Source organism: Pagrus pagrus (assembly GCF_965226575.1).
Source record: "Pagrus pagrus genome assembly, chromosome: 18".
Taxonomy (NCBI): domain Eukaryota; kingdom Metazoa; phylum Chordata; class Actinopteri; order Spariformes; family Sparidae; genus Pagrus; species Pagrus pagrus.
In genome coordinates, this window is record NC_140202.1 from 18,230,342 (window position 1) to 18,245,206 (window position 14,865).

The 14,865-nt window shown below is 43.5% G+C and overlaps 1 protein-coding gene across 1 annotated transcript in view; it reads right to left on the reverse strand.

Annotated features, from left to right (window-relative positions):
• The window catches only part of spred1 (sprouty related EVH1 domain containing 1), a 33,771-nt gene extending 19,467 nt beyond the window's left edge, over positions 1-14,304 (reverse strand). The window contains exons 1-2 of the mRNA XM_084381412.1: positions 13,359-14,304; positions 527-797 (exon numbers count right to left, since the gene is read on the reverse strand). Of these exons, the coding sequence (XP_084237538.1) occupies positions 527-797; positions 13,359-13,390 (303 nt within the window). The 5' untranslated portion in view covers positions 13,391-14,304. The remainder of the gene's footprint in view (positions 1-526; positions 798-13,358) is intronic.
• Positions 14,305-14,865: the final 561 nt, after the last annotated feature.

Consider the following 14,865-nt stretch of genomic DNA (forward strand, 5'->3'; position numbering starts at 1 on the left):
ATACAGTCTTTACATCACACATCAAGACAGAGGAAATGCTCATAAAAAGGTGGGCAAATCCTTGCGTACTCATGGAAAACCAGAGTGAGTGTGAATTTCCAGCCCGTATTCCATCATTTCAGTCCCTTCCAACCTCTTTGTGCGTTTCCCACATCCCTCATCCCACATTCTTCGCTCCTGAGTAATCTGCCCTTCTCCCTGATGATATCATCATGCATCACAGCATCACGCAGTTCGCTCCTATTTTCAGATACCTGCGCCATGGAGGAAAGCCAAACAACCACTTCCTGTGTGTGTGAGTGTGCTTGTGAGTGAGACAGAGAGAGAGAGGGGGGAGTCTGGGAAAGGGGGGCTCAGGGTGATCTCATCCAAGAGAATGCACCATCTCTGGTTTGTGCACCTGAATGTGCGTGAAAGAGAAGGAATGACTAAATAACAGAGCGAGTCAACCTATCATCTTGTGTAATGTGAATTTATGCAGCGTAGCATAACCTAATACATTGAAATGAGCCGGAGGTTCCCTTACCAATTTGTCTTTGAGCCTCTCGCCCTTGATGTGGAACTCCACAGCGGTGGGGCTGGGACTAGGGCTGGGGCTGGGACTAGGGCTGGGGCTACACGGGCTGAGGTTGCTGCTGCTTCCTCCGCTGCCTCCACTGTGGGTGCTGCTGCTGTCCTCCGCCCTGCTGACCTTATAGACGGTGACACAGCTAAGGCCTCCGCCCCCCAGGGGAAGCCACCCACCGCTGGAGTCATCCCGAGTCATGACCACTGCTCTCACACGCGCATAACTGTCACTGTGGAGGAGGAAGGCAGGACAGGAAGAGAGGAAGATGAGGAAGGTGGAAGGAATGAGAAGAGAGGGAAAGAGCAAAGGAAAACAATGCTTTTAGTAAACATAATCAGCAGTGACCAGCATTTTAAATTTTCTATCAAGGTCTTTGTCATGGGGGTGTATTGTGGAGAACTTTAATATCAAATGGATTACAAAAACATAATCAAAAGTAGACAGCCTCCATGAAATATCAGCCCACATAATACAGATGAACCCCAGCATAAAAAAGGCTCAGTACAGTACACGCATGTAGCCTAAACAGAATGGTTAGGGAATGTGTGAGGAGGAACACACTATACAGTCATACTGATGTAGAAGAGACAGGTCTAAACTGTCTACATCACATCTGAGTGTTTAAACATAGTTCACCACAGGCCACATCACACTACAGCTCCTCTGATGCCCAGATTAAATAAAACAAATGAAACCATGGGGGAAATCTGGGTGGTGGCAGGAGCTATTAACTAGCAACAAGCTAGCCTAGAAGCTGCAACAAAAACTAAAAATAGAACACGAAGGAGCAAAGTCAATAACTCAACCGCAGATTAAATGTATGTTTCTGTTTTAGGGAATGAACTCACAGACTAAAGTGTGAAGCTTTCAGTGTATGTTTAACCTCGGCTGGAGGGTGACTGACCATGTGGCCAAGTTCAGCCTCTGGCCGCTGCAGATTTTCAATCTTTACCCGAAAGCAGGTGGTTTCAAGCTGTCCAACACATGACGGGTGCTCCAGCTCATATCAACTTCCTTTAAATGATACTGCTATGACTCGTCTCACTCACCTATTGAAAGAGTTATCTGTGATACAAAATACTAGCAATGTAGCTGAAGGAAAACATTATTCACTGTTTTATAAACAGCTGACATGAGGGGGTGTGCACAAAAATGCATAAAGCTACAGAGTTTTTGGACATACAGCAACTTAAAATCATGCGTCATCATTCAAAGTCAAACAGCCACAAACTGGAAAAAGGCTGTACTGCCATACAGTGTAATAACACAAATCTAAGCGCCTGTAGGAAAGAAAAGGAAACCATCACTAAATTGGATTTCAGTATATGGGCAGACTGTATCACACTAATACCTCGATACTGATTATTAATCATACATAAATGTATATCTTACACATCATAATCTCACTGCCCACGTCCTTTGTCTCTCTGTCCCTTCACTTAGAGTCAGATGTTTCCCTGATTAGATAACACGGACTGAACTGGGCCACCGGAAATGACAAAGGTCAGGGTGTGCTGAGGGCAGCGTTTTGCAGAATCTCCTGGTAACATATTAAAGGTTGAGGAAAAACTGAGAGCTGACAGAAACCGGCAAATACGGTAAAGAATGTGACTGCCGGATGTCTTCTTGTGACACATTGCTCTCTGGCCGACGTCCCCATCGACCAATGAGGGTGACGTCACATGGTCCCAAGTGTTTTCTACAGAATTTTGTCTCTGATAGTGACTAAATATGAATCAGACGTAGAAATGTCAACATGTAATGTTTTACACAGTTAACTAGTAAATCCTGCTCTCTGAGAAGAATGGCTGCATCCTCCACTCTCTAGTTCTTGGCCCTACTCAATAAAGCTAACCTTTGGCCTCCTGCCTCCAACACCCTTGGCAAACCTCAGTGCCCAGGTTATTGGTTAGTAATTAATCGAAGAGCCAGTGAGCATTAAATCTGAAGCTCTGCTTTTCTTTATGTGAAAGCTTTGATTATCAGGGCAGCTGGTAATAGTTGACCAAAGTTTCCTCAAAGGATAAATGAGCATTATCACAAATATATCGGATTGCTTTCTCTTGTGATACTATATTTTTCTGAAAACACAGATGCGTTTTAAAAAGATTCCCCCTGACAATTTGACTTACCAGAGTCACTACTTTATGACAGCTTGTGTTGTAAACTTCCTCTAAACCGCATTTACACATATTGAAAAAACTTTAGTGGGGCATAGTTGTATCCTGCCCTCAAACATTTAAATTCCAGACCTGTTCCGCTTTCTGACAGTCCGGACTTTTGCCAGTCTATAGCTTTTTTATACTGGATTGATGGCACACATGAAAATGGACAAGTTGCAGTCAGTGTGTGTAATAAAGAGGCACTAATGAAAGACTCTATGCACTTTTAATGCATTGTTTCATCTCACTTAATGTCAAATTCTGTGAAACTGACACCAGAATGCAGCGACTAAATATATAATGCCTGCGCTTAGCCTTTTCGGGGTATTTTGTATTCTTCAGTGAGACAGATTTTGTGATATATTGTTAGATGATTGTCACGCTATATATCGATTATCGCAGAATCATTGTATCGTGATACTATTGTTATCTTTGGCAACATATCACACACAGGTCTGGCCTGATCAGACACAAACACAATGTCCTTTTCCAGACTCAAGACAAATGCACTATCCTACTATCCCCTCTCACAAAACATTGCTGCTCCTGCTTCCTCTTTAAAACAGCTAAAATTGATAGTTTAATAATAATCAAATGTAAACACAATACGAGAATATGAAAAGGGATGGAGCTCTACTCAGTTTTATTGAGCTTTATAGCAAGTATTTGCTCTCTGTTTAGCTGCCTGGGCCACAACTTTACTGTTACTGTTCATTCTCACCACACACTCACAAGAAAAAGCCTTAAAAACACCCTGTAAGCTACCTGCTCAGCACCAAACTGCAAACACTGTGGTGATACGTTGCTTAACACAGTGGAGCATTTACCACTGAAAGAGGCAGATATTTCCCTCAGGAGGTGGTAGAGACCAAAAACAGAGCAAAAAGAGAGTGAAGCTTAGACTTAATTTGACCAGTTGGACTGAGACACTCCTAATGAATACCAATGTTGGCCTATAACCGCTGGATGTGTAAATAAGCATCCGTTTGCCATATTAAATTAAAAGGTGATGATATGTCAATGTTGTGTAAACAGCTTGTTTCTGCAGCCCCAACGCGTCCAAAGGTGTTTCACATAATGCCGCCGAGTTACTTCTGCTGCTACTGTTGTTTCAAATTAAAGCAGGTAACTACGCATCATGTTATCTATTAAATATTCTTGATATCCTTGATTATCTTTCCTCAAAAATCAATACACCCAAGCAATCCTCCCCATCAGACTGAATGGCTATCAAATCCCTCAGTGATATTAATTTTGGTAGAGCTGTTTACACTACTGCCTGTTCAAAGTTGATGCCTTGCCAATCTATCTGTATGCTCGGCAAGCCTCGTTAGTCATGGTGCAAACAAAGGTGGACAACACTGGAAGTATTTTAGTTGTTGTTTTAATAATCATCATCATTCCAAGGACATTTTAAAATATTAAGCTGTGGTTTTTTCTGCCACTTAATGAGGGAACGGATCCAAAAATAAGCAACTATTCTGCCAATCAAATAAATATGAGCAAATATGAATGAATGAAGGGCTGGATAACAGACACAGATACAGAAATACTGAATCTCTTATCGCCCTAAAAGTGCTCATATGACTCTTGTCCGCTCTCTCTCTTTCTCATGTGCTGCCACTGAGCTTGGTCGTGGGAGACTGACAGGAAAACACAACCAACTTCCCCCTTGAAACCTCCAAGCAACACCCTTTCTGGTTACACCTTATAACAGCGACGCAGAAGTAGTGCTTAACCTCACATGAGAGCTCCTGCCACAGTAGAAAAACGCATTTTTGAGCAGTATAACAGGCAGTAAAAGAGGGGAAATACTGCTGCTGTTACACCCCTCTATGGCCCCCAATAAAGGATGCGGGTGATGGGTGCAGGAGGGGCTGTCAATCAGGCAGGGGTCCCTGGGGTGAACAGAAGGCAGGCGGTGGTGTCACTCAGCCATGACCAGGGCACAATGACCAGGCCCTGACCCTTCAGACCTACCATCACACACATGCCAGCAACCGTGACACTCACAGGGAGGGGGGCCGGGCCCGGAGAGGAAGTTAAGTGGACGTCGTATACGTGCATTTTGGCATCCAGCTTAAAACACCCATGTTTTAAGAGCGAGTGGAACGCCTACGACAAAACTGGCCACTTCTGTTTTTGAATGGTCAATAATTAAAACCCAATCTCTAAAGTACACTTCTGGAACCTGCAGGCAAACACCTGAACTCAATTGAACCAACAACAAACAAAAGGTACAGGATCTGTTTGAAGAAATCTTTTCAAAAAAGGGGAATAAAAGGGTCCATCCGCTTCTCTTCTTTGACTCCCTGATATAAAAATCTTTCCTTTCTTATGGTAAAAACAGTCAGTGGTCCAAAAAGACATTTGAGTGCAACCTGCTGCTGCAACACACACACACACACACACACACACACACACACACACACACACACACACACAGTTCAGAGAGGGATAGTGGAGACAAAGGCTGGCCTCCACGCCCCTTGCTGGGAGCACACAGTCGACTGGACACACAATTGAGAGCGGAAGCAGATCAGCTGGCCTGGGCCCTGCGAGCAGGGGGGAGAGAGGGAGGAGGGGAAGGGGGGAGGGAGGGAGAGAGAGATAGAGAGAAAAGGAGCCCCCCATTCCAAATTATTCCAAGTTATTCTGCTGGATGACTGACTTCATTTCCGACCAAAAGCAGGAGAGAAAAACAGAGGGAGGGGTGAGAGTGGAACGGAGGACTGTGGGGGAGGAGGAGGAGGAGGAGGAGGAGGCAGTGGCTGTGGATGGGAACAGGGTGGAGACCAAGGTGACAGTCAACAGCTCCCACCCGCATTTGAATGTGGCCTTTTCAATTCATAAAAAAGGATGTGTAAAGGCCTTTATGGCTACTTTACAACATGATATACATAGTAAAAGGATCAACAGTATCTTACTATGAAGAGAAGAGAAGAGAAGAGAAGAGAAGAGAAGGCGTGATGGGGGAGCACGTGCAGACCAGGCAGGCCTGAGCCTCCAGGCCGGCTGCTCCAGTGTATGGTGGAGAAGGGGGATCCTGGGACAACCATTTCCTAAGTCGACAAAGTGGCCGTTTGTCTGCTGCTCTGGCCCATGGCTCACTGGGCTCCAGCATGCCATCATGCTTTGCTCCTGTCTCAGCCTTGGGCTTCCCACCCCAGAGGGGAGTGGTGGAGGGGAGGCGAGGACAGGGCTATGGTGGGGCATTGAAAGAAAGACAGGAGGGGGAGAAGAAGGGAAGGAGGAGAAGGAAGAGGAGGAGTGCAGGAGGAGAGGAGAGAGAGAAAGGATGTGGCCTGAGCCCTGGGGGCTCGCCAAGTCACCCTCCCTTTCCTCCGCTCCGTCTCCCCCTTCTACCCAACCCCTCCCCGGCTGCCTCTCTCTACACAATGGCCGCTTCTCTGCTGAAATTTCACGTTATTGGATCCCGGGCCTGGAGTTTTGTCCTCCCACAATGTCCAGGCAGCGGAGCATGCTGCAGGGGAGACACACTCTGCAAGCTAAAAGCTGGAAAACCATTCCTCCTTTCATTAGCATCAGAAAAGGGGAGAAAAGTCCCCCCTCCACCCACCCACCACCTCTTTTTTTTTTTCCATCGCCCCTCTTCCTCCCCATCTCTCCCCTGTATCAAAACCGGAGGAAGGCTGTCAAGCTCGGTCAAGCTCCACTAGGCCACTTTAGTTTGTTGGACTTTTGAGGGGGAGGAAAAATCATTAAAATATCATTGGGAAAATAAACACAAGCTACTTATCCCAATCCGATTCTATAGATTATCCTCCAAAAGGAAAGCAATCACTAGGAGAGCAGAGGGGGAACAGTAGATGGCGTGAAATGCTCCTCTGTGTGTGACTCATTCTCTAGACTTTCTGAAAAAATGTAGTTTTATAGATAAAATTTGCTACTTTTAAACGTCTTCAACAGCTTTAACAATAACTAAGATGCAATCTTGGATATTTTCAATATTGATCAACTTGCCAAATGATCTACAGAAATCCAAGGCTTGTAAGCTTGAATGTAATACTTGCATGCAGTCAAGAATTTATAAAAAATGTAATCCACAATAACATTTTTCTCCAAGACAAAAATCTAGAGTAACAAATGGCAACTTGGAGCTTAAGTTGTAAGCGGATAAAGTGGTGCAGTTCCTTCACTGTGATCACGCCTCATTGAAGAAATGAATAACATGCAATCTGGGACTCGACCGTCGATTCCAGCAGTGCATCTAATCTGAACGGTGCAAACTAGCTGGCCAATTAGCCACGGTTCAAATCCCCTAAATAACCAGTGGCAAACTCAAGGGTACAGACATACCCAAAACAAACACCAACATGACCCAACACGGATGCAGTGCAAATTATGACATAAGGCCCAGAACAAGGCACTTTTGAAGGGGCTGTCTGTTGGCCATTAATAAAACTGGCCTAATAATGGGACAATGCCTACAGGAACACCATCAGGCAGCTGGCATCACACGCCTGCTACATTAGCCGCAGTGAAAACTAATACGTTTGCTATAGAAAGAGAAGTGAAAGAGAAATTTGCCCTATCTCCTCTCAACACCTCAGGCTGCTGGTGAGTCATCTCCCTCACAAGAACATTCAGCTTAGCTACCAACTGACTCAGGAAAAAATAAAAAAAACACAAGCCTACTCTGCTGCTGCAACACACGGCGAAACTACACTTCAAGTTCAGCACCATCCTTTCACAGAAAAATCTTCGTATATGACGACAAATTAACCGATCATAGTCACTTCTGGTTGCATCCATCACAGGCAGCACTCTGTGGGTCAAATTAGCCTGTAACCCGAATCAAAGATAGACCGAAACCAGCAAATGAATGTCAAAACTGCTCACTCAGACAGCGTTTCTAACATTGATTTTCTAACCAACCCCTCTATTACTGGATTGGACTCGAAACCCCAACAACAATGTTCGAGGTGCCGCTGCGCCGTGGTGCTATAAATCAAAAGGATCCCATATGTGTATCAAATGCCAAAAAACTATTCTCAAACATCAATCAAATCCACATATTGAGATGATCTTAATTTGAACCACAAGCATTTGGAAAATTAAAACCTTGCGCTTGCCATTACAAAAAAAAAAGAAAGAGGAACCACAAATTTCAACTGCTGCGGCGTCTCTGGTCTTCTTTGATGTAAGAGTAGTCCCCAGGGACCAGAGCGTCTGCTCGTCAGTTACTCTGAGACCAAGGGGGAGACGGGAAGCTGAGGGAACAAGGCAGCCGTCTTAACTGTGGGAGAAACCATCAATACGGCTCAGGAGCAACTTGGGAAGGATAAACCACCAAACCATGATGATGGCCCATGGATGTAAAGAGAAACTGCTATGACAAGTTGTAAACCATCACAGCATGCCCTGTTGTCGGGAATAACATAACATTATCATCTTCAGAAACCAACCTATTAGTCCATCTTGAAAATCAATTAGATTCACATTCAAACAGATTTCCACTGAATGCCTCATGGAGCTGAAGGGATCAAGAGACACTTTAACCAACCAATAAAAGTCTGTTCCAAATTCTAAATATAGACACTAGACAGGATAAAATCTGATCAAAAGTTACTGAGAAGATAAAAATATATGTTCCTACAAGTCTCAAGTTTTAATCTTGTTGGAGGACTCATAAATTCATTTATTTGATAACATAAAGCTATGTCCGCTTAAATTCACTCGGATCCGGGGCCTATCTCTCCCAGAAACACATGCCAAATGTTCCCAGAGAAATAAACACACAAGTGTGTGTGTGTGTGTGTGTGTGTGTGTGTGTGTGTGTGTGTGTGTGCGTGTGTGTGTGTGTGTGTGCAGACGCACACACAGAAACCCCTTCCTGTTTTCAAAGTGTTTGGAAACTCAATCAAAGACACAAGGTTTAGGATTTACATCTGTGCCCTTTTATGTCTGTGGCCTCGCAGGAAAGAACCATCTCGGCCCAGCTGCAGCAAAGAGCTCACAACAAGGCCCAGCCTTCATGCTTCTGCATGCAGCACAACTGAAAACAATATCCACAATTCAGACACTTAGTGTTAAAAGCACTTCTTAGAGGCACTGAGATATGGTCTGTGAACATCAGAGGCCTGTCTTGACAAAGAAATAAAGACAGGCCCTGCTATCTTGTTGTTGTGATGGATGTTTTTTAGTGTAGGCTTCACAGCCTACATACACAGAATAGGTCCACACCAGGTCTTTGTCTTACAAACAAGACCATTTGTTTGAAATATGCTCTAAATACACTGCTGACATTTACGCCAGTTTATGCTCGCTCCTAAAATACTTGAAGAGGAAATGAAAATTATAAGAGGGAAGTGGCTTGGGTTTAAAATACACAGAATCCAGGCCTAAATCTGGCCATGGGAATGGAACAGTCCACCACTATACAAGGCCTGTTCAGTCTGTTGGCTGGTCTCTGTTACAGACGGTCCTAGCCCTCTGGTTATACAGAGGATCATTGTCATTAATCACACAAACAATACGACGACTTCATATAGAACAAGCATACAGCGCGGCATAATTATTATGTATGCAAACTTTTAGGATTATGCAACCTTTCACCCAAAGTAAATAAGGTCAACCTGAGAGAAATTCAATGTAAGGACACTTAATTTAAGACATACTTCTAAACATAATAAACTGTGAGAACATGCCTAAAATGCTGGTACAAGAGTGCCTATGTACATTAACACATTGCATTAGTCTCTGTAAACCACTGTGGTCACAAGCGACACTTCCTCAAAAGAATACAGAAGCAAAACTAAAGATGTGTTCAGCTCAGCAGACTTTGTCAAAGGTAAGACACGTCCGTAGCGTACACAAGTACAGCTTGTAAAGCTAAGGCTTCATGGAGGTCAGATCCAACAACTGGCAATAACCCCAAATAATACTATAAAAAAGGTCCAGGAAATTATTTAGCTTAACATAAGGGCCACAGGATATAGGCAATTACCCAGGCCATAAAGCACTAGCCCTAACAGCTGAAGTAGCTGTCTCCCTTTGTCGTTTCAGGACATGATGGGGGTTGTTTAGGAGGAATGTGTTTGGAAAGCTCTGCAACAGGAATGGGAGTGCAAAAACAGCCCTCAGGTGATAAGATCGCGACACCCACATTGGCAGATAAAACGCTGAGCTGTCAAATCAATCACACAGATAGGAAGAGCACACAGAGAAAGGAATCGCGCCGAGGGATCACCTGACTGGCAACAGACAATACCAACAAAACTGCAGGAATCTAAAACAATGAGGCCGTCACGCGTGCATGCTCAGTGGTACATAGGGGCAACTGACCTTCACTGATAAAAACGCACGAGTGGTTCATTTGGTTCATTTTAGCAACAAAAAAAAACTATACGAACTGAAATCTACGTGATCAGCCGTTTGATTATTATGTAAGGACAGAGATGTGTGATGTTTCTCAAAAGAAAACTCTAGTTTAGAAACCGGAAATGTAATATTTTTGCTTCGCAGTACGCCGATATGGCTTCAAATAGTATCACGATATGTTCAGGCCGCATTGTGATACACGATATATATTTTTATACTTTGAAATCTCCTTAAAAGCACTTTACAAATGTTAGCGCTGGGCAACAAAATCAAATTATTTTTCACCATATACATCAATATTGATATTGCGATTGTAGGGATGACCAATGGTACTTTAACAAAATATTTACACAATGGGATTTTGATACACATGAGTCATGTGTATTTAATGACTAAGTGGGTAAAGGCACGTATTAGAATAAGAAGACCAGTCTGTCTACTATGGAAAATGACATCGCTTTACTGTAATGCAGCCTTTAAAACCAGGAAAAGACAACCCTTACGCCATATCACAATATAAATATGGCAATATGTAAAGTCTCATACCACATTAGCAATATAATAATCAAAGTATTGCTGAGCTTTACTTCGCAGGGCATAAAATACCTTTTAAAACAAGCTATTCACATGAATACAATGACTATGAAAAAACAAAGGGTATCTACAGTTTACAGATAAAATAAGGTACCAGCACCTCAACAGACGACTGCCACAGCTGAGATAAATATTTCAGATAAACGTGACATTCAGCAGAGAGGCAGCTTGCACCATAGTCCCTTTCAGCGAAATTAGCCTTACATCACACCACTCTCCACACGCATCCCGGCGCAGACGCAAAAGCAAAAATCTGACAAGGCTTTATGTGCCTTCTTGTCTTTTCAGCCTTGTGAACATAGTTGCGCCAAGGCCAAGTAACATGTTCTCAGAAAAGGGTGTGCTGTGTGTGCACACCAGCTTGGCTTACCACCCGTCATTCAGACAAAACCACTTCAGGATTATCTCTTCACACATTTTTTTTGGAGAGGTTTTCAAATCGATGTTTACAACGCAGGCTACAGCAGACCAAACACATTTTTTCCTAATTACGCTTGTACGCATACAGTTAAAGAGATAAGCCACATTCATACTAACAATTTCCACTTATTAAAGAAACGGCTGATTTTTATTTTGAGGATTTAGCAAGTGATTCATCGAAAGATCTGAATTTATCTCATCAGCGGAAGAGAGCACAACGTCCTGGTGTTAAGAAAAAATAAACAAGATGCACAATATTCTTTTTTGTGAATAGTTATGTCATAAGAAAGAGCTTATAGAGGAGACTCGCATGAGCAAAAATAAATGGCACAGGCAACGCTCGCTCTTCTGTTCACTCCATAACTATGAATCATACAACAGCCAGAAAGGTGGTGGAATCATAGCAACAATGTTTGGATCACTTCGCCATCTTAGCTGCTGCCATCACGCAGTGTGGAACAAACCCAGCACGTACTGTAGCTTGCACACCACTGATGATCTGTAGACTGATGGCAGTAGTTCCCAAACTGGGACCTGAGGGGCCTCGAGGAGTCCCTGAGGTTACTGCGGGGAGTCCCGGCAAAATTAAGGAAATGCTTTGATTTCACTGTTCTTTCTCTCAGTCGAGGTTAACATGATGAGAACACGTATTCAGAATCAATCAGACATGCTGGATTATCACACAGTTGAGGCTAAATGGTCACAAATGGCAAAAAATCAATCTGACGTGAATTTCATAAATTCCCTAAAACAGAACATGTCAACAAAGGACGAGTGGTTTAATTGTAATCTATTTGCTGTGGCCTGATTTGAAGAAAAAGACCTACATGGCACATGTTACATAAAAAAAAAAAAAAAACCAGAAGTGTAGTTCAAGGACAAAGTCCCCATGCATTAAATCAATCAACCTCATAAAAGGCGAGATTAGATGGAATGGGGAAAAACATGGGTGTGTTTCAAACATTAGACCATGACACTGTAAATGGCTGACAGGGGCATATGACTTCCCCTGTGACAAACACATTATCAAAGAAAAATCCTCGGAGATGATGGAAGAAAACGCCGCTTAAATCAAACCTGTGCGGGCGCTTTTATTTTTTCAAAACAGACGAGTCGTAATAACAGCGACAAACCGTGCGACACATTGTGCAGAAAAACGCAGGAAATGTGATCATTGTGTGATCGTCGGTGCAATGCGAAACAGTGTACAGTGCTGTGAATGGGCAGGCAGGTACTTTATGAATGGAAGGGATCATGTGACCGCAGCACCTCCCGAAGCAGATATTTCTCACTGACTGTCAACAAGCGCACACAAGGGATCAGCCCATTAAAACAAGACCAAAATGCGACCTGAAATGGGCGCGACGTGCACGAAAGCACCCCGCGCACGGATTACGACCGACACCCGTGGGTTGCGGGGGTTCGGGCGTGCGCGTGACGCCTTTTTTTAAGCGTTTTTATGAATGGGGATTGTGATATGTAAATGAGTGTGATTGAGAAAAAAAAAAATGGCATCTTCAGCTTCGCGACGTCGACATTGCCGCAATCGGCACGATGTGGCTTTTGTTTTATTGTGTTTTGTTTTTTACATATGAGAAAAGGCTGCGAGGGAAGTGCAAACATGATGTGCACGATTTTAATCGATGATTATGTCCCGAAATCATGGCGGACAGCAGTTAACATGGAGATCTGGGTTGTCAATGCAAGGCTTTTCTGCTCGTGATGTGTTGAACTAGACTAAAAAAAAAAAAAAAAATCAGACTGGATTATTGCTGTGTGTGTATTTACAACGACTGATCGCTCATAAACTGTCCATCTATAAAGCAATAATAAAGATCCTGGTCATGTAATTATCCTGTTACATAAATCATATGCACGCAACCATTAATATACCTACACATACACTGTGGCCTGATGTGAATCCTCACAGCACATGTTAGTTAGCTGAATTATGAGAGCAAAATTATGAATAACGAGATGATTATTTTTTACTACAGGCCCATGTCATTGCTTGTCAGACACTCTCCCTTCATAAAGTCGTATTGTAATCCATAAAACACCCTTCTGTTAGCCTGCAGAGCTCTCCAAAATAAAAGGTTACAAGTCTGTGTTTATATTACGAAGGTGAGATGATGAAATACCAGCGTCGATCGGTGATACATGTCATTGAGGACTGTTAGTGCTCGGCTCACCGTGTAAAGAGTGTTGTTAAAAGCAGAAAGACATGCAAGAAACATCATAAAGAAGGAAAATGTAGACAGAGCACTCACTCGTTGTTTGGATTTGTTGAATCTTCACTCATTTTTTTCCTCACGGGGATCCAAATCCTAGCAATAGCATCGACGACGCAGTGACGGCGGGATAAAATACCACAAATATCACCATTTTCCCTCACATATAGAAAGCAACCCCTATTTCGGATGGTAAGTAAACGGTGTACAATGGGGCATGCCTCGGCTAAAAGCGTCCCTGTGAGAACCAAGTGGAAGCTAGCTCAACGTTAGCCTCGCTGGCTGGAACTAATGTTAAATCGCGAGGAGGAATGACAACCGTTGATTCATTTTATCCTCCCTGGAAGTAAAATCCGACCACAACAAATGGGCCATCGGCATCATCCTCTTCGACAAAAACACAGCTCCCCGCTTCGCCCCAAAAAAACGTGAATAGATCCTCAAAACATGTAGAAATTGTTGCAGACTGGAAGGTTTGGCAGGTTATTTATGGCTGGCTGTCGAGCATCCATTCGCCAACTTCAGGGTCCAGGACAACACTTGAAAAAGCGCTGTGGAGCGCTGCTCCGTCAACGTGTCCGAGTAATTTGCAGTAAAGGCATCCAAAGCCGACAAAAGGCTTCAGCTGTCTTCAGTACGAACACCGACGCGTGAAGTAAAAAGCGTACACACTTGAAATTTCCTTGAGAAGTTTGCTGGACATCTGCTTTAATCGAACTCCATTTTCAACTCGGGGGGAATGAAACATCGGAAAACTGGGCGGATGTGTCGACCCTCGCTTGAGAAAATTAGATCCTTCCGCGACGTAGTAAAAACATAACACTCTTGCGGTAAAATGTGCTCGACCCGCACACGGTTTGCCGTGCCTCGTTGAAGAATAACGTCTACCATACAAAACTGCGTCCTCTCGCATCCGCGCGCGGTGAATTAGGAGGCTTTCTCTCCAAACTTGACCTAAAGTAGTCCCCGCACTTCCCAAAAGAAGTTTCCCTTCAATCACGCATTGATACAAGAGGGGAGCGTCCGTGTGATAGCACGCAAAGTAGAAAATAATCTGGAGGAAGGGTTTGGGCTGACACACGCACTCTCGGCCATTAACAATTTCTGTTGTTTTCTTTCATTAAAGCTGCTTCGCCGTGATCGACCGCCCCCGGGCCAGCCTTGATGTACAATTGTGGGGAAATGCTTTAAATGCGCGCAGCAAGCTCCGCTGCAGCACGTGGAATTACATTAAGATCCCCTTCATGGTTTCTGTGGCTGAAGCCAAGGTTGTGTTACTATCTCACAGGGGTTTTTATTATTTAACATTCAGTCGTAATGCAACGTGCATAGCTTGAAACCAGAGGTAAAGTGAAAGGCTGAGAATAGACAATTCACAAAATGAGAAACACAACTGAGATCTGTTATTAGGGCTGGTCTGTGGTGTTGTTTCAGCACTGTCATGGTGATAAATGAAATAATTTTTTAAAAAGTTAAATAAAAAATGATTATCACAGGGGGTTTGAGCTTGCACCTTTGCAAAGTTAGGTGAGCAGGAGAATTAAAT